Source organism: Vipera ursinii (assembly GCF_947247035.1).
Source record: "Vipera ursinii genome assembly, chromosome: Z".
NCBI classification, from domain to species: Eukaryota; Metazoa; Chordata; class Lepidosauria; order Squamata; family Viperidae; genus Vipera; species Vipera ursinii.
The window spans coordinates 123,643,917-123,661,251 of NC_139517.1; the positions used below are offsets into that span (position 1 = coordinate 123,643,917).

A 17,335-nucleotide genomic window follows, 5' to 3' on the forward strand; every position below is an offset into this window, starting at 1 on the left:
CAAGTGGGCCAATTTTTTTTTAAATTGTTTCACTTCCCATCCCATGAAGCTTCATTAGTTAAAAAAAAATTAGTTAGGAAGAGAGTCAGAGAACTGTTGAAATGCACCAACTCCTGCCACACCAATTTCAGGGGCTCTGCCCAAAATATATTCCAATATCTCAAAGAACACTCAATCACTGAGAGAGTTTCTATGCCACCAATTTATAGTAGCATTTTAAACAGAGGGACTATGCCTATAATCCTCTCCTTTTAAAACTACAGTTCCCTATTTGTTTCAGAATGGATACAGAAGCCATGCAGGTTGGAAATTGCTAAGAAATCTATTTAAAGAATCATCTGAAATCTGACACTCTGTCAAAGTGTTAGAGAAAAGATGCCAATAGCTAAGTCAGCCTTTAACATGTGCCAAATGTTAGTTGCACTATTCATTGTAGCTGATATTATTGTTCCTAGCAAAAGTGCCCTGGCATATGTTTCACTTAATAGTGAGTTTCCTTTGCAGCAAGTTACTTGTTTTACTTCGTTAAATAAGTTGCCAGCAAAATCTAAAGCGCCATCCCCAAGCATACGCTTGTCAGATGAGTTGGGATGGCCAACTCCCTATGCTGGCCAGGGATTATGGGAGATGTTGTTCCAGCCTTTCTGAAGGGAAGCGGAATGGCCAATGTAAAGAAGTTCATTGACTTCCTTATCCCCAAACTATCAACACACAAAATTAATTCTTTAGAAAGGCAGGGGTGAGCAACACATATTATCCTATCATAAAACTACAGTAAAGCTCCGTCCAGGGAGATGAAGGAAAAGAATACAGTAAAATTACTTACGCCATGATAATAACAGAAAAATCCAGCCAGTTCCAGGGATCTCGAAGGAAGGTGAATTCAGTCATACAAAATCCTCTGGCCAGTATTTTAATCAATGACTCAAATGTATAAATGGCAGTAAAAGTTTGCCTATAAAGAGTTAAGAGTCCAAGAAAAAAAATCAGAATATTAGCAAATGGCAGGACAAAAAAAAAAGATGCATAAATATCCAGCGATCCCTCATTATCTGCCTATCTATCCTAATAGCCAGAATAACAGAGATGAAGAACAGGTAAACCCCGTCTTCTTGGTGGCAGCCCCTCAAATGTTGGAATGCTGCCATGCGTTTGGCTCCTGACACTGTCTAAAACTACGTTTGAAATTGTTATATATGCAACCACTATATGTGGAATCTCTCTCTCTCTCTCTCTCATTGAGATACATAGCCATAAAGTCTCAAGGAATCTGTTTTAAAGACATTGTCATCTCAAGGACTGCTGCTTTCACTATATTTGTTCTTTGCACACACAAATAGACATAATGTGGAACTTTTTAAGGAGACCCTGGACAGCCATTTGTCCAAAATAGTATAGGATCTCCTGCTTGAGCAAAGGATTAGATTAGGAGATCTCCAAGGTCCCATTCCGAATCTGTTGTTCTGTTATTCTGTATAATACATTTACGAAAATGCTGCTACCGTATTTCTCCCACTGTTTCCATCTCTCTTCATCCTAAATTTTATCCTAGAGCCTGCCACCCATTCTGGAACTACAGATCCCAATATCCTTTGTCACTGGCCATGGTTGCTAGGCTTTGTAATTTAGTAATGCCTCCAGGGACTCATGCTTCAAAATGTTTTTAATTTAATTGAAGCTGAGAATGACCAATTTCTTTCAATGGACATGGTTGTAATTCCATTATAAACCAGCTAGAAACGCTGAAAACCTATTGTTAATTTGTTTTTGTGCTGTAATATTTTCCCCGTGTTTTTTTTTTTTTTGCTACTGGCAAAGCTAATGCAGCTGTGTAATTGAAATTTGGCTTGCTATTCCACTGGTGCTGATCGTCTCTAGTCGCTTAACCGAAACAGGAGCGGGCTGACTACTGACTGAAACTCAGCAGCTCCTGATTTGCCACTTGAACACAACCACACAAACATTTGCAGCAAGCTGGTCCACTTTTCAGTATGGGCAATTTGGCCATAAATGAAAGTCAACGGTAGGCTAGGCTTGCATTGATTCATACTATCACTTTAAAATAGCCTTCCCTATATTGTGCCTTCAGGGTATCCTGGACTACAACACCCAATTACCCTGCAAGGTCAGTTTAGATAGCATAGCAGCATGTTGTCCATACATCATAGATACCAAGCTGAAGAAGACTGCTATGGTTGGGAGTAGAATTGGGATGTAATTTTGCAGGGCTTGCAATGTTCTCTTCCCACCGTTCATCCTTCTGACCCAACAGCATGTAACTATCAATCTTAGTCGCTTTAATATCTGATTTTCTCCACTGTGTATTTGTTTGACCATCATTTTCAAGTTGTTGGTGTTGTTCCCTCAATAAGTTGTGTCCAACTCTTTGAGACCCCATGGGACAAGCACGCCGGAAACCAGAGTCTCCACTGTCTCCTGGGGTCTGCCCAAATTCATGTTCATTGTGTTGATGACACTATCTAACCATCATCTCATCATCTGCCATCCCATTCCCCTTCTGCCTTCCATCCTCTCTTCTCCTTAGGTGGCAAAAAGTATTTGAACGTCAGCTTCAGTATCTCTCCTTCCAAATGACTGATTTGATCTCTTTGCAGTCCGAGGGACTCGCACAATATGTACATACCCCAAGAAGGTTTTTTTTTAAAAAAAATATTACAAGAAATGTCTCATATCTATGCATTGTTTCTTGAATTTCTCCAAACAGATTATTTTCCAACTACTCCTGGACTGCAAGTCCCAAGAATTCCCCACCGGCATAATAAAACAGGATGTCGAATTCTGAGAGTTGCAATCCAGCAATATCTTTGAGGTGGTTTAGAAACAGAAAATATAAACAACAAACAAACAAAAACAAACAAACAAATAAATATTTGGAGGCTGCATGTGCATATGTGTGCCCAGGTTGTTGTGATTCAGGGTCAGCCTGTGGGTTCGGCAGTTGGGTCGGATGACTCAGAGGAGGAGGAGGGTGTTGAAGACCTTGCTGAGGGGGTTGAAGATCTTGCTGATGAGAGCCCTCAGCCAGGCCCCTCCCACTTGGTCACCACGCAGACCCAGCTGTGTGAGCCTTACAGCGTGGATGAAGATGACCCACAGCTGGCCCTGTTCAAGGACGCCCGACGCAGGAGGCAGTCAATTAGGAGTAAACAGAGGAAGGCAATGGGGCTTCTTGGAAGGAGGCAGAGAGAAGCCACGCCCTGAACTCTATATAAGGGGAATGTGTGGGGAGGGCTGGTTTGCTGAAGGCAACCGCTTGGATAGTTCCTGTTTCTTAAAGCTCCTGTTTCTTGGTTCGTGTCTTGTTTGTTTTTGAAGCTATAAATTTGGCAGGCGTAATTCCAGCCTCTTGCCTTATTGTAAAAGGGGTTGTCCCTGCCTTTTCTGCAGGGCCGGTATCAGGCTGGTACAGAACACAGGTAGTCTTCAACTTATGACCACAATTGAGCCCAATACAGTTGTTAAGTGAGCTTTGCCTCATTATATGACCTTCCTTCCCACCGCTATTCAATGAACCTTTGCAGTAGTTAAGTTAGCAACATGGTTGTTAAATGGCTTCCCCCTCAGAAAGTCACAAAAGTTTGATCGCATAACCCTCAGACAATGCAACGGCCACAAATGTATGCCAGTTTGCCAAAATGTCCAAATTTTGATCACGTGACCACGGGCAGGCTGCGACGGTCAAAAGCGTGAAAAACAGTTTTGACGTGACTTTTTTCGATGGTGTTGTAACTTTGAACGGTCGCTAGATGAATGGCTGTTAGGTCGAGGACATGAGAAACCTGATAAGGTTTCCTTTTTAAAACAAATCTCGAACACATGCAAGTGTAACTATGGTTAGTGCTTCAAAAGGAAAGAGAAATATGCCCCGTTTTAGAGGATTTTTTTCACCGTGCCTGGAAGTTGGGACTGCTCTGAGATCCTATCTGGAAGGAAGGCATTTTGTCCTCTTTCCTTCTGGCACCCATAGTGAGGAGCAGATGGCTGTGTTTATCACCCATCAGTCAAAAATAAGAAGTATGTTCTGGGTTGGTGAAATGAGACACACTAATTGTTTAATGCACTGCACTTAGATTAATCCTTTGCATCTGGTATCCATTTCAGGAAGAACTTGCAGAAGCACCAGCTTGCCGTACCAAACCTTCATACGAAAGGTAAGTTTCAGAAGTATTTACATGTGCAAATCCAGATTGTTTAGTTCTATGACTCCACCATTACCTATTGAGGAATAGATCATCAAAGTGGATCCTTATCCAATTCCACAAAAGAAACATTTCTAACATCTGGCAGAAGGATGCCTCTCTATAACCCCGGCAGTGACCACAGATAGCTCTCACCAGCACAATTCACGAGCCCAAAATTTCCATGGCTAAGCAAGGCAGCTATTAACTGAGTTTTAAAAATCCTTTTTTGGCCTTTTTTTGCCAGTGTTGTTAAGTGAATCACTGCAGTTGTTAAGTGAATCACATGGTTCTTAGGTAAATCTGGCTTCTCCCATTGACTTTGCTTGTTGGAAGCTGGCTGGGACGGATCCCGCCCTAAATATATGCCAGTTGCCAAGCACCCAAATTTTGATCACTTGACCATGGAGATGCCGCTACGGTCGTATGTATGAAAACTGATCACAAGTCACCTTTTTCAATGCCACTGTAACTTTAAGCAGTCACTAAATGAAGGGTTGTAAGTTGAGTACTGCCTGTAGTATATTATCTGTGATATGAACTTCCCAGATTCAATTAAAGATAAATGTGCTGTTAGCCTCTGGATTGCAGACGTCTCTGAGAAAAATCCACCTCTGTAAAGGCAATATAATTTATCTGAATAAATTGTGTTTTGTCAATGCACTTGAGATACACACTCTGACAAAACACAGTTTAATCATCTATTTTAATAGATACTAATTCCATTTTAGTTTTCAATAGATTTTGATTTTGTGATTTAGCATCCCAAATATTCATCGCCCTAGAGAATATAAATAAGATGATCACAGGAATATGACTAGTTCTCACCTGCCCATTTCCCCACTTAAATAAATTATATGCAGCAGAATTCTAATATTATGCAAATTCAAACAGAAAAAAAAAGTTCTGAAAGGATACTTACTCCACGTATTTATTCCACGGAGGAAGTTCGGACCACGCCATGAATACACAGTTGGTTAAAATAGTGCACATAATAACCATACTGAATAATGTGGAAGTATGAGTTAAGGAAATAACTTTAAAGGAGTTTAGAATTTTAAAACTGTATTTAAAAACAAGCTCTTCACACTTTCACTGTTGTGGCATTGCAATATTTTTTCCTGTTTCACAGCCTTTATTCATCCTTTCCATATAATACAACCGTTGAATCTGCTATAGTCCTATGCCCAGTGTGCATATATGAGTGCAGATAAGCATACAAAGATATAACTTTGGTTGAAGTTCAAAGGAAATCACATAGCCGGTAGAATAATTCTTGAAGCAAAGTCAGTGATCCAATATTGCAAATATTATCTAGTCAGTCACGGAATATTCTTCAGTGTGTTTTTATATATACAAGCTTTTCTCAAATGAAATCACTTCTTTTTGGAGAAAAATATCTCTTGTATTTATATCATTAAGACCCCTGTGCTCTCTGGTGAATTCACATGTGTATTTATTTATTTTATTTTATTAAATTGTTGCTGAACTTCTGCTCTAAGAATCCTTCAGATCTAGGCATTATGGTTCAGCCATATCTGGAAGGTCTTAAACTTTTGACCAAGAGTACTTTGACCAAGAGTACAACCTTGAGGGTATGCCACAGGTTCACACTGACAGATACATACTCAAGTGAAACTTGACACCTCATCATTAAATAGACAAAAACAAGTAGTTTTTTTTAAAGAACAATCCAGGAGTAACTTTAGCATTGCCATTTTCAGATTTTTTATTTTATTTTCCCAGAACTAGCTTTAGTGAAGACATTTGTTATGATCTATCATCCAAGTACTAACCAGTCTACTCCAACATAGAAGAAAGAAAGAAAGAAAGAAAGAAAGAAAGAAAGAAAGAAAGAAAGAAAGAAGGAGGGAGGGAGGGAGGGAGGGAGAAAGGTTTCTTATTGACCATATCAAATACATAAAAATCATACAAAAATACAAGTTGATTCAAGGAAAACAATAAGACAACCTCATAATACACCCCAATCTGATCTAAACTGTAAGTTTCTTTTTTATTACAGCCTAAAACAATCACATTTAAATGAAGCTGCACCCATATCTATATTTTCAATTTTAAAAAATGACCTTTCTACTTCCAAAAGGTTCCTAGAAAAAAAAAAGGGGGGGGGAGAGAAAGAAAGCCTTACAAAGTAGCCAAGATTAGCTTCTCTTAAAATACATTTTAATAAGGTCCATTTTGAATGGGAACACAGGTGTGATGCTGCCAATTCAGCATAAAAAGAAAATAAAAAGGATTCAAGAGAAGAAGAAGAAGAAGAGAGAAGAGAAGAGAGAGAAGAAGAAGAGGAAGAGATGATGAAGAGGAGAGAGAGGAGGAGGAGAGGGAGGAGGGGAGGAGAAGAAGAAGAAGAAGAAGAAGAAGAAGAAGAAGAAGAAGAAGAAGAAGAAGAAGAGGAGAGGAGGAGGAGGAGGAGGAGGAGGAGGAGGAGGAAGAAGAAGAAGAAGAAGAAGAAGAAGAGAAGAAGAAGAAGAAGAAGAGAGAGGAGGAGGAGGGAGGAGAGAGGAGGAGGAGGAGAGGAGAGGAAGGAAGAAGAGAGAAGAAGAAGAAGAAGAAGAAGAAGAGGAGGAGAGAAGAAGAGAAGATTTAAGATTGGGAAGAAGAAAGAAAGAGAGAAGGAAGAAGAAGAAGAAGAAGAAGAGAAGAAGAGGAGGAGGGAGGAGGAGTTTTGAGGAGGAGGAAGAAGAAGAAGAAGAAGAAGAAGAAGAAGAAGAGGAAAGAAGAAGAAGAAGAAGAAGAAGAAGAGGAGGAGTGAGGAGGAGAGAAGAAGAAGAGAAGAAAGGAAGAAGAAGAGAAGAAGAAGAAGAAGAAGAAGAAGAAGAAGAAGAAGAAGAAGAAGAAGAAGAAGAAAAGATGAACAGAGGACCAGCGACAGAAGCTTGCTTAGAACAATAGGGTTCTCTTGCACAAATGATTATAAGTGTCACCCTAACTAGTGATGCAATTGGTATACAAGGGCCTCAGATAAGGAAAGTGACAGCTCCCTGCCCCAAGGAACTTACAACCTAATTTGAATAGAAAGATGGCAGAAGAAATAGGAAACAGATAACAAAGATGAAAGTAAGAATATACAGAGTTTATTTGTGTTTGTTTGTGTATGTGGGTGTGTGTGGGTGTGTGTGAGAGAGATACAGAGATACACACAGAGAGAGAGGGGGGGAGAGAGGGAGAGATTTTGAACCTTTCAGTTCCTTTATAAGCATGATAAGTCAATAAAAGATAGGAATACACAGGGCCTTTTTTCTCATAGAACGCCCAGAACGGAGTTCCGGCACCTTTTTTGGATGGAACCTTGTAGGTTAGGCAAGGTGGGTTGTATGACATGTGTAAGTTCTGGCACCCTTTTTCTTTTACAAAAAAAAGCACTGGGGATACACATGTCAGTTGTGAACAACCAGATTCACACATGAAATGTTCAATTAGCTACTTTAATCCTCATGGCTATTTCACAGGAATCATCCCAGACTGACAGTTTGGGGTTAGGTAAGATTCAATGGCATTCGTGTGTGTGTGTGTGTGTGTGTGTGTGTGTGTGTGTGTGTGTGTGTGTGTGTGAGACTTTGCCTCCTTGTGCCTACATAAAGATTCCAGACTAATTCCTGCTTGACTGCTACCCCGACTCGGCCAGTCTCTCTCTGATAGTATAGCTGTGGACACTGTTTGAAAATATTCCAGTTTCTTTTCTTCCAAAAGACACGAGTAATCTGAGTTGTTGGATTACACTTTACTGATCTAGAGATGAAAAGGACTAACCTCACCACTTGTAAGTTGTAACCTGATACAAACAGGAAATTTGGAAGACTATTCACAAAACACTTCCAAAATTGCAAACGTGAGAACTGCAAAAAAGATAATGATATACAGGTAGCCCTTGACTTACAGCTATTGGTTTAGTGACCCTTGAACATACAATGCACAAAAAAGTGACTGATGACCATTTTTCATACTTAAAACCATTGTAGCATCCCCATGGTCACATGATCAAAGTTTGGATGCTTGGAACTGGCATGTACTTATGATTGTTGCAGTGTCCTGGTGTCACGTGATCACCTTTTGTGACCTTCTGACAAGCAAAGTCAGTGGAAAGCCAGATTCACTTTACAACCATTTTACTAATTTAACATCTGCAGTGATTCACTTAACAACTATCGTTGTTAAGAACATCATAAAATTGCAAAAAAGTCACTTAACAACTGTCTTGCTTAGCAACATAAATTGTGGGCTCAAATGCGATTGTAAGTCAAATACTACTTGTAACTTGGTATTTACCAAGAATTGTTGACAATACCAAAGCAGTCCTCTGTCCTATTTAATTATTCCCAATTTGGCTTAATTAATCAGTGGACACATCCATCTGCCCACAGGTCCTGACTTCTTTTTATGCCTGATCACACATAAAATGAAGCTGGATTATGGCCTTCCAACCTTGCATTATCAACAACAACAACAACCCATGATCTACAACACAGTTATCTCAGCACCACAAAGGCGAACTTTTAAGCAGGGGTATCCCTTTCCATTGTTGGAGGAAGAAATAGAAGAAACAGGATATTATTTTTTCCTGCCCCAAATCTATTCTCAAGAACTCACTGGGTTGCTAACCTAGCCTAATAATTCCCACATGAAAACTTAGAACCTAGTAATTGGACTCAGGAGTAAAAACAGTAATCAAAAACATGTTATTCTCCTGGGATCTACGTCTCCCGATGAATAGCTGTAGAGAATTGCAGATGGCCAGCATCGCTTTCTGCCATCATGACTTGGTGAACCCTTATTTTTTATAATTTAGTGAAGAAGCTAGCGGGTTGGGGTCCCAATTCAGATCTTGGGGAGGTCTCTTTCTTTCTTTTTAATCTTCCTGGGAGAGTGGGGAAGGAAGTCACTTTTCCTATTATGCCTTTCTCATGAGTGAGAAAACAGGATGTCAGAGGGAGGCTAAATGATTGCGACTTGTGTAGGGAAAATGGGAAGGAGTTGGTGTCCTTGTGGACTCCTTTGTGGGCAGAGAAGAATTAACAAGCACATTATTTGAAGCTGGTTGGCTCTTTATCTTGAGTTTAGTTCCCAATATGAAATAACTGTCAAATAACCGGGGAAATCAGAAGATTCAGGCAGTTCAAATGAGTCTAAAGATTTATTGCAAGCTTAAGCTCTCTACAAGAATCTGAGCTACTAACAGTGAAGGGAAATAAGTGGGAGATGAGAGATGGCCTGGACTTAGATCTTTTGTGGGCATGCAGAGACTCAAGATTTATGACATGCTTGACCCATCCCTCAGGCTCATCCTGGTCATCTACAATAACTGCAATTCAGAAATGCATTCTGATTTTATTTATTTTAAATAAAGCATTAAACACTTTCCTCTCTTCCTTCCTTTCCTCCTACAAGATGACTCTCAGCTATGAAAAGATTAACCGTTCTTGCTCTGTGAGCTAAGCAATAATATTCAACCACAAAAGCTTAAAGAGGTACAGGTGATCCTCAACAATGGAGCCCACAATTTCTGTTGGTAAGTGAGATGGTTGTTAAGTGGGTTTTGACCCATTTTACGACCTTCCTTACGACAGTTGTTGAACTGAATCATTGCAGCTGTTCAGTTAGTAACACGGTTATAAAGTGAATCTGGCTTTCCCATTGACTTTCTTTGTCAGAAGTTTGCAAAAGTTGGTCACATAACTCCAGGACATTGCAGCCCTCATAAATATGTGTCAACTGCCAAATGTCTGAATTTTGATGACATGACCGTGAAGATGCTGCAAAGGTTGTAAGCATGAAAAAAGGTCATAAATCGGCGCTGTTATAACTTTCAATGATCACTAAACAAATGGTTTTAAGTTGAGAACTTCTTGAATCAACTAGACGCTTGATCGTGTAGATATGGAAGGACTTCAAAAGTAACTGAGTCCAGTCTAATGTTGATGAAGGAACGTGTTCTGTACCAGCCTGCTACCGGCCCTGCAGAAAAGGCAGGGACAACCCCTTTTACAAGAAGGCAAGAGGCTGGAACTAAGCCTGCCAAATTTATTAACATAAAAACATAAACAGAGCAAATAGAACAAAGAGAGCAAACATGAACCATGAAACAGGAGCTATTCAAATGGTTGCCTTCAGCAAACCAGCCCTCCCACACATTCCCCTTTTAAACAGTTCAGGGCATGGCTTCTCTCTGCCTCCTTCCGAGGTGCCCCATTGCCTTCCTCTGTTTACTCCTGATTGACTGCCTCCTGCGTCGGGCGTCCTTGAACAGGGCCAGCTGTGGGTCATCTTCATCTACGCTGTCAGGCTCACACAGCTGGGTCTGCGTCGTGACCAGATGGGAGGGGCCTGGCTGAGGGCTCTGTGGAGCCTCAATATTATTCTCAGCAAGCTCTTCAACACCCCCCTCCTCCTCCTCTGAATCGTCCGACCCAACTGCCGAGCCCACAGGCTGACCCTGAATCACAACAGAACGCTGCTCCTTATGACTATCCTGACAAGTTATTTCCCATGAAAGATTATCCTACCTTTCAAGATCATTTGTAGCAACATCAACGCTCCTACCAGAAGAAAGCTCTTCCTACTATTTAGGAGGAATCAGAATAACAGAACTGAAAGGGATCTTGGTGGTCTTCTAGTCCAAAGCCCTGCTCAAGCAGAAGACCCTATACCAGTGATGGCGAACCTTTTGGAGACCGAGTGCCCAAACTGCAACCCAAAACCCACTTATGTATTATTGGGTGCCAGGTGGGCGTGGCCCTTTGGGTGGGCGTGGCCCTTTGGGTGGGCGTGGCAATTTGGGTGGGTGTGGCCCTTTGGGTGGGCGTGGCCCTTTGGGTGAACATGGCTGCAGTGGTAACGACAGACTGGGTGGGACTAAAAAGTTCAATCAATCAATTCCAACTTTGCAAGATCTTTTTTTTCCTGCGAGAAGTTGAAATTGATTGATTGAACCCTTTTTTTTTCTCTTGCACACGGCGGCAGAGGCCTAAAGCGAAAAGGTTTTAAAAAACCCAGCTGAAGGCCTAGGACTTGGGTGATGGTGCACGTGCCCACAGAGACGGCTCTGCGTGCCACCTTTGGAACCTGTGCCATAGGCTCGCCACCACGGCCCTATAACATTTGGGAGAAATGTTAAGACTCTAGAAAGAGTGCAGAGAAGAACAACAAAGATGATTAGGGGACTGGAGGCTAAAACGTATAAGGAACGGTTGCTGGAATTGGGTATGTCTACTTTAATGAAGAGAAGGACAAGGGGTGACATGACAGCAGTGTTCCAATATCTCAGAAGTTGCCATAAAGGAGAGGGAGTCAAGCTATTTTCCAAAGCACCTGAGGGCAGAACAAGAAGCAATGGATGGAAGCTAATCAAGGAGAGAAGCAACCTGTAACTAAGGAGAAACTTCCTGACAGTTAGAACAATTAACCAGTGGAACAACCTGCCACCAGAAGTGGTGAATGCTCCAAGCTTTTAAGAAGAGACTGGACAGCCATTTGACTGAAATGGCATAGGGTTTCCTGCCTGAGCAGGGGGTTGTACTAGTTGACCTCCAAGGTCCCTTTCAACTTTATTACTATTATTATTATTATTATTATTATTATTATTATTATTATTATTATTATTATTATTATTATTAATATTATTTATTCATCAACTAGGAGATACCTGGTTGATACCTAGGATGCTGGCAGCAACCCATGTCAACCATTACTGTCAGTCAATTTGAGTGTTCAGTTGACTGAGTTTCATGTTTTATGAATAAAAGTTTTATAATAATGGTAATCCAGTCTCTTCTTGAAAGCCTCCAGTGATGGAGTACCCACAACTACCGGAGGCAGGTTGTTCCACTGATTAATTGTTCTAACTGTTAGGAAATTCCTCCTTAGTTCCAGGTTGCTTCTCTCCTTGATTAGTTTCCATCCGTTGCTTATTGTCCTGCCTTCAGGGGCTTTGGAGAATAGCTTGACTCCCTCTTCTTTGGGGCAGCCCCTCAAACATTGGAACACTGTTGTCATGTCACCCCGGCCCTTCTTTTCACTAGACTAGACATACCCAATTCCTGCAAATGTTCATCGTATGTTTTAGCCTCCATCTTGCCATTCAATCTCCTTAGTTCAAGTCCTGTCTTCCAAGCCAATAGAATATACTCCGTCCACTATCTGACAGCCCCTAAATCTTTCATGACAAATGTCATAAAATTAAATCATAACTCCATGAGAAGCATAAGCCACTGTATCAAGCTTTCTGAACCAGAATGCAGGACCTATATAAGGAAATGTAAAACTGACCTTGGGGAAAATATGATTACATAGTCCAGAGACAGAGGGAAGCTTAAGAAAGATACTTAAAATAACCCATCCTTGATTTTGCTCTCTGTAACATGGAACGGAAAGGAATCTGTAAAATTTTTCAAGATCCTTTTATTCAACCATAGAAGCCATATTCCTGGAATCCTTAATGCCTGCTTTTTTGCATGCCCTACCTAAAGGGTTGACAACTACCACAATATTGTTAGATTTCCCCACCATTATTAATTCTAAGCACATCACCACATTGAACCAGTCAGTGTTTTTTTACAGTTACCCAGCTAAAATGAAAGAGATAGTCCTTGTTTTAAGACCATAATTTCCCTTGCTATGCAAGACCCCATTTTGTGATCCTTTTGGCACTGTTGTTAAGCAAATCACTGCCGTTGTTAAATGAATTGTGTGATTGTTAAGTGAATCTGGCTTTCCCCATTGACTTCGCTTGTTGGAAGCTGGCTAGGAAAGTTACAAATGGTGATCCCACGATCCTGGGACAGTGCAACTGCCATTAAGTTCATGCCAGTTGCCAAGCACCCAAGTTATGATCAAGTGACCATGGGGAATGCTGCAACAGTCGTAAGTGTGAAAACTAGTTATAAGTCATCTTCTTCAGTGCCACTGTAACTCTGAAAGGTCACTAAACAAATGGTTGTAAATCAAGGATTACAGGTACTCAGTATTCCATTTTTTAAAATTCTTCATTTGTGAGGATGATCATTTGTGGCCAGGAAAAAAACAAAGATAAAACCCTGATCGGTGCCTGGTGAGCAGCAAAGCTACCCTTTAGGGCAGGGTGTCTCCAATCTTGGTGACTTTAAGACTTGTGGACTTCAACTCCCAGAATTCCCCAGCCAGCCAAGCCAAGCCATGTGAAGCAAAGCCATGCAAAGCCATGCAAAGCCATGCAAAGCAAAGCAAAGCAGAGCAGAGCAGAGCAAAGCAAAGCAAAGCAAAGCAAAGCAGGCTGGGGAATTCTGGGAGTTGTAGTCCACCCATCTTAATGCATGTTGGCTGGGGAATTCTGGAAGCTGAAGTCCACAAGTCTTAAAGTCGCCAGGTTGGAAACCCCCTGCTTTAAGTAATGATGAAGATGAGCAACTTTTTTTTCCATTCGGAGAGAGGGGTATATCTGGCTCTCTGCTTCTGTCGATGCAAACTTCTGCTGCCTTCAGCTACGTAGCATCAGCAAATTTGTTAACCGGGTTTAGCTCAACCACTGTAATGTGGGACCCTTGCAGCTCTGCTGAGTTGGTAGCCACCAACACTCAGAGGAGTAGGGATTAACACAAGATTAATAATAGACCATCAGTTAAGAAGTAAACAATACCGCAATCAAGGAACTATCAACCCAGACAAAAAAGCTAATGGTAAACCACAGCCTAATCAAGGAACTACCAAAAGCATTCCCACCCCACACTGATAAGGCAGGGCACTGCATATAAAGAGAGCAAAGCCTTTTAGCACTGATGATGTTACCTAGTTGGGTCATGAAACATCTGCAAGAAAAGCACCGAACACCAAGGACCCCTGACCTATGAATATTCTCTTCTATCTGTCTGACTGAAATGTATGATTCAGTCAAAAGGAAGCTATTGTAAATTCTTTATTACTGGATCTAATCCTCTTCCTGAAGCTGGGAAGGCAGGCATGAGCAGTTCCCAGGCTTGCTTTATTTATTCATTTTTCATATTATTATTATTATTATTTTAAAAAAATGCCCATCTCCCTCAATACTTCCTGTAGTCTTGAAGAAAGCAGCAACCTGTGCACTGTCAGTGTGAGATAAGTAAGGATTAAAATCCCAAACATATGCATATGTGTTCCTCAACCACATGTGAGCCCAAAATTTATGTTGCTAAGCGAAAGAGTTGTTAAATGAGTTTTGCCCTGTTTTACGAACTTTCTGGCCACAGTTGTTAAGTGAATAACTGCAGATGTTAAGTTAGTAGCAAGGTTGTTAAGTGAATCTGGCTTCCCCACTGACGTTGCCTGGGGATGGTGCAACCGCCATAAGTACATCCCAGTTGCCAAGAGTTTGAATTTTGATCACATGACCATTCGGATTGTGCATTCAATCCTAAGTGTGAAAAACGGTCACAGGTCACTTTTTCCAGGGCTGTTGTAACCTTGAACGGTCACTAAATGAATGCTCGTAAGTCGAAGACTACCTGCATATTGGCTGTTGTGAATTAGTCGGCAGATGTTTTGTTGTATGGAGCTTCTCTCTCTTTTTTTGCATTCAGGTAAATAATAATCAAAAGGGACGCGGTGGCTCAGTGGGTTAGGACGCTGAGCTTGTCGATCGGAAGGTCGGCAGTTTGGCGGGTCGAATCCCGAGTGCCGCGTAACAGAGTGAGCGCCTGTTACTCGTCCCAGCTTCTGCCAACCTAGCAGTTCGAAAGCACATAAAAATGCAAGGAGAAAAATAGGGACCACTACGGTGGGAAGGTAACAGCGTTCCGTGCGCCTTTGGCGTCTAGTCATGCCGGCCACATGACCACAGAGACGACCTCGGACAAGCGCTGGCTCTTCGGCTTTGAAACGGAGATGAGCACCGGCCCCTAGAGTCGAAAACGACTAGCACGCATGTGCGGGGGAACCTTTACCTTTACCTTTTTGAATAATAATCCCTCCCCTGTAATCACATGGGATCTGCAAGGGGGAGACGAAGGAAGAGGGGGACCAGGGGTGACATGAGAACAGTCTTCCAGTATCTCAGGGGCTGCCCCAAAGAGGAGAGATTCAAGCTATTTTCCAAAGTGCCCGAAGGCAGGACAAGAAGCAACGGATGGGAACTAATCAAGGAGAGAAGCAACCTAGAACTAAGGAGGAATTTCCTGAAGTTGTGAATGCTCCAACACCGGAGGTTTTTAAGAAGAGATTAGACAACTGTTTGTCTGAAATGGTATAGAATTTCCTGCCTGAGCAGGGGGTTGGACTAGAAGACCTTTCCAGCTCTGCCATTCTATTCTGTTCTAAATGACAGCCTGTGCACCATGACGTCACTAGGCAAACCACATTCCTTGCCCTGGATGTTGTGACCCGAGCGATTGCCAAAGCAACAATGGTATCCGTGGCATCATGACTTAATCAGGTGCCCGTCACTTTGATTTCTTCATAACTTGTCCTGTTCACGAGCCAAGAAGCCTCAAGAAACTACAGGTGATCCACGACTTAACAACAAATTCATTGAGTGTCTGTTCAAAGTTACAACGGGACTGAAAAAAAGTGACTTAGGATTGTTCTTCACACTTTGCAAGCAACCCCCATGGTCACTTGATCAAAACTGGAGGCTTGGCAACCGGCTCACATTTATGACGGCTGCAATGTTCTGAGGTCACGTGATCCCCTTTTGCGACCTTCTGATAAGCAAAGTCAAAGGGGAAGCCAAATTCCCTTAACAACCATGGCAAGAAAGGTCATAAAACGGGGCAAATCCACTTAACAAATATTTCACTTAGCAACAGAAATGTTGAGCTCAGTCATGGTCATTAGTTGAGGACTACCCATAGTTCTTAAATAGAGGGCTGGTGTCAGAGGAGATATAATTCTCCAACATTCCTAGGAGAAAGTTTCACATTGATCTTTTGTGGCTGACTGTTCATGTAATCCCCTGATGATTAACTGCAAGTAGTCTTTGTAAATCTAGAATTAAGGGGTTAATTAATCTGGAATTAGATCTCCTTGTCCAATATATGCCCAAGGGAATTTTTAAATGAAATAAAACAGTGTTTCTTTATCTTTTTTTTTTCAAGAGGGCATTCCCACTTTTAAAAGTTATGGAGGCTCCCAAAAGTGTTTTTGTTTGCATGGGTTATATTTACTGATATTTACCACATTAAAATGGTAAATGGTATCTCCTGCTAGAAAGCGGGAGACTGTGAGTTCTAGCCCCGCCTTAGGCATGAAAGCCATCTGGGTGACTTTGGGCCAATCACCAGAAGACTGTGAGTTCTACTCCCGCCTTAGGCATGAAAGCCATCTGGGTGACTTTGGGCCAATCACCAGAAGACTGTGAGTTCTACTCCCGCCTTAGGCATGAAAGCCATCTGGGTGACTTTGGGCCAATCACCAGAAGACTGTGAGTTCTACTCCCGCCTTAGGCATGAAAGCCATCTGGGTGATTTTGGGCCAATCACCAGAAGACTGTGAGTTCTAGTCCCGCCTTAGGCATGAAAGCTAGCTAGGTGAGTCAATGACTCTCTCTCAGCCCAACGGACCTCACAGGATTGTTGTGAGGAAAATAAGAGGAGGAAAATATGATGGATATGTTCGCCACCTTGGGTTATTTGTAAATACAAATAAATAAACGAAACAAAAATTAAAAATTTAAATGAATGCATTCAATGGCACTATTGCTTCTCACAATTGGGATTTTATTTTTTTATTATTTTTCAGGCAAATAATTTGGATTTCCTAGGCCCTGAGAGATCCTGATGGGTCTTCCGATGTCCTAGGACCATAGTTGAAGAAACACTGAACTAGAGAAACATGAGAACATGGAAATCTTTCACTAAGCCAATGGTACAACTCCTTGCTTAAAATATTAAGGAATATCAAGGTTTGTTTCCATATATTTTCAGATCCAGCCCCCACCCCACTCTACTCCCAGCGAACCCAGAAGAATGTGGAAATATTTCTCCTCTAAGGAAATCCGGTTGCAGGGGATGAATACAGGTAGTCCTCGACTTACGACCACAATTGAACACAAAATTTCCATTACTAAATGACATAGTTGTTAAGTGAGATTTGCTCCATTTTATGACCTTCCTTGCCACAGTTGTTAAGTGAATCACTTCAGTTGTTAAATTAGTAACATGGTTGTTAAGTGA

General features: G+C 41.4%; 1 protein-coding gene across 1 annotated transcript in view; it reads right to left on the reverse strand.

Moving 5' to 3' along the window:
- LOC310648908 (sodium channel protein type 5 subunit alpha-like) overlaps positions 1-17,335 on the reverse strand; it is a gene marked incomplete at its 3' end in the record, with an annotated part of 422,981 nt that overhangs the window by 312,562 nt on the left and 93,084 nt on the right. The window contains 2 exon segments of the mRNA XM_083377037.1: positions 827-955; positions 5,122-5,202. Coding sequence (XP_083233163.1) covers positions 827-955; positions 5,122-5,202 — 210 coding nt within the window.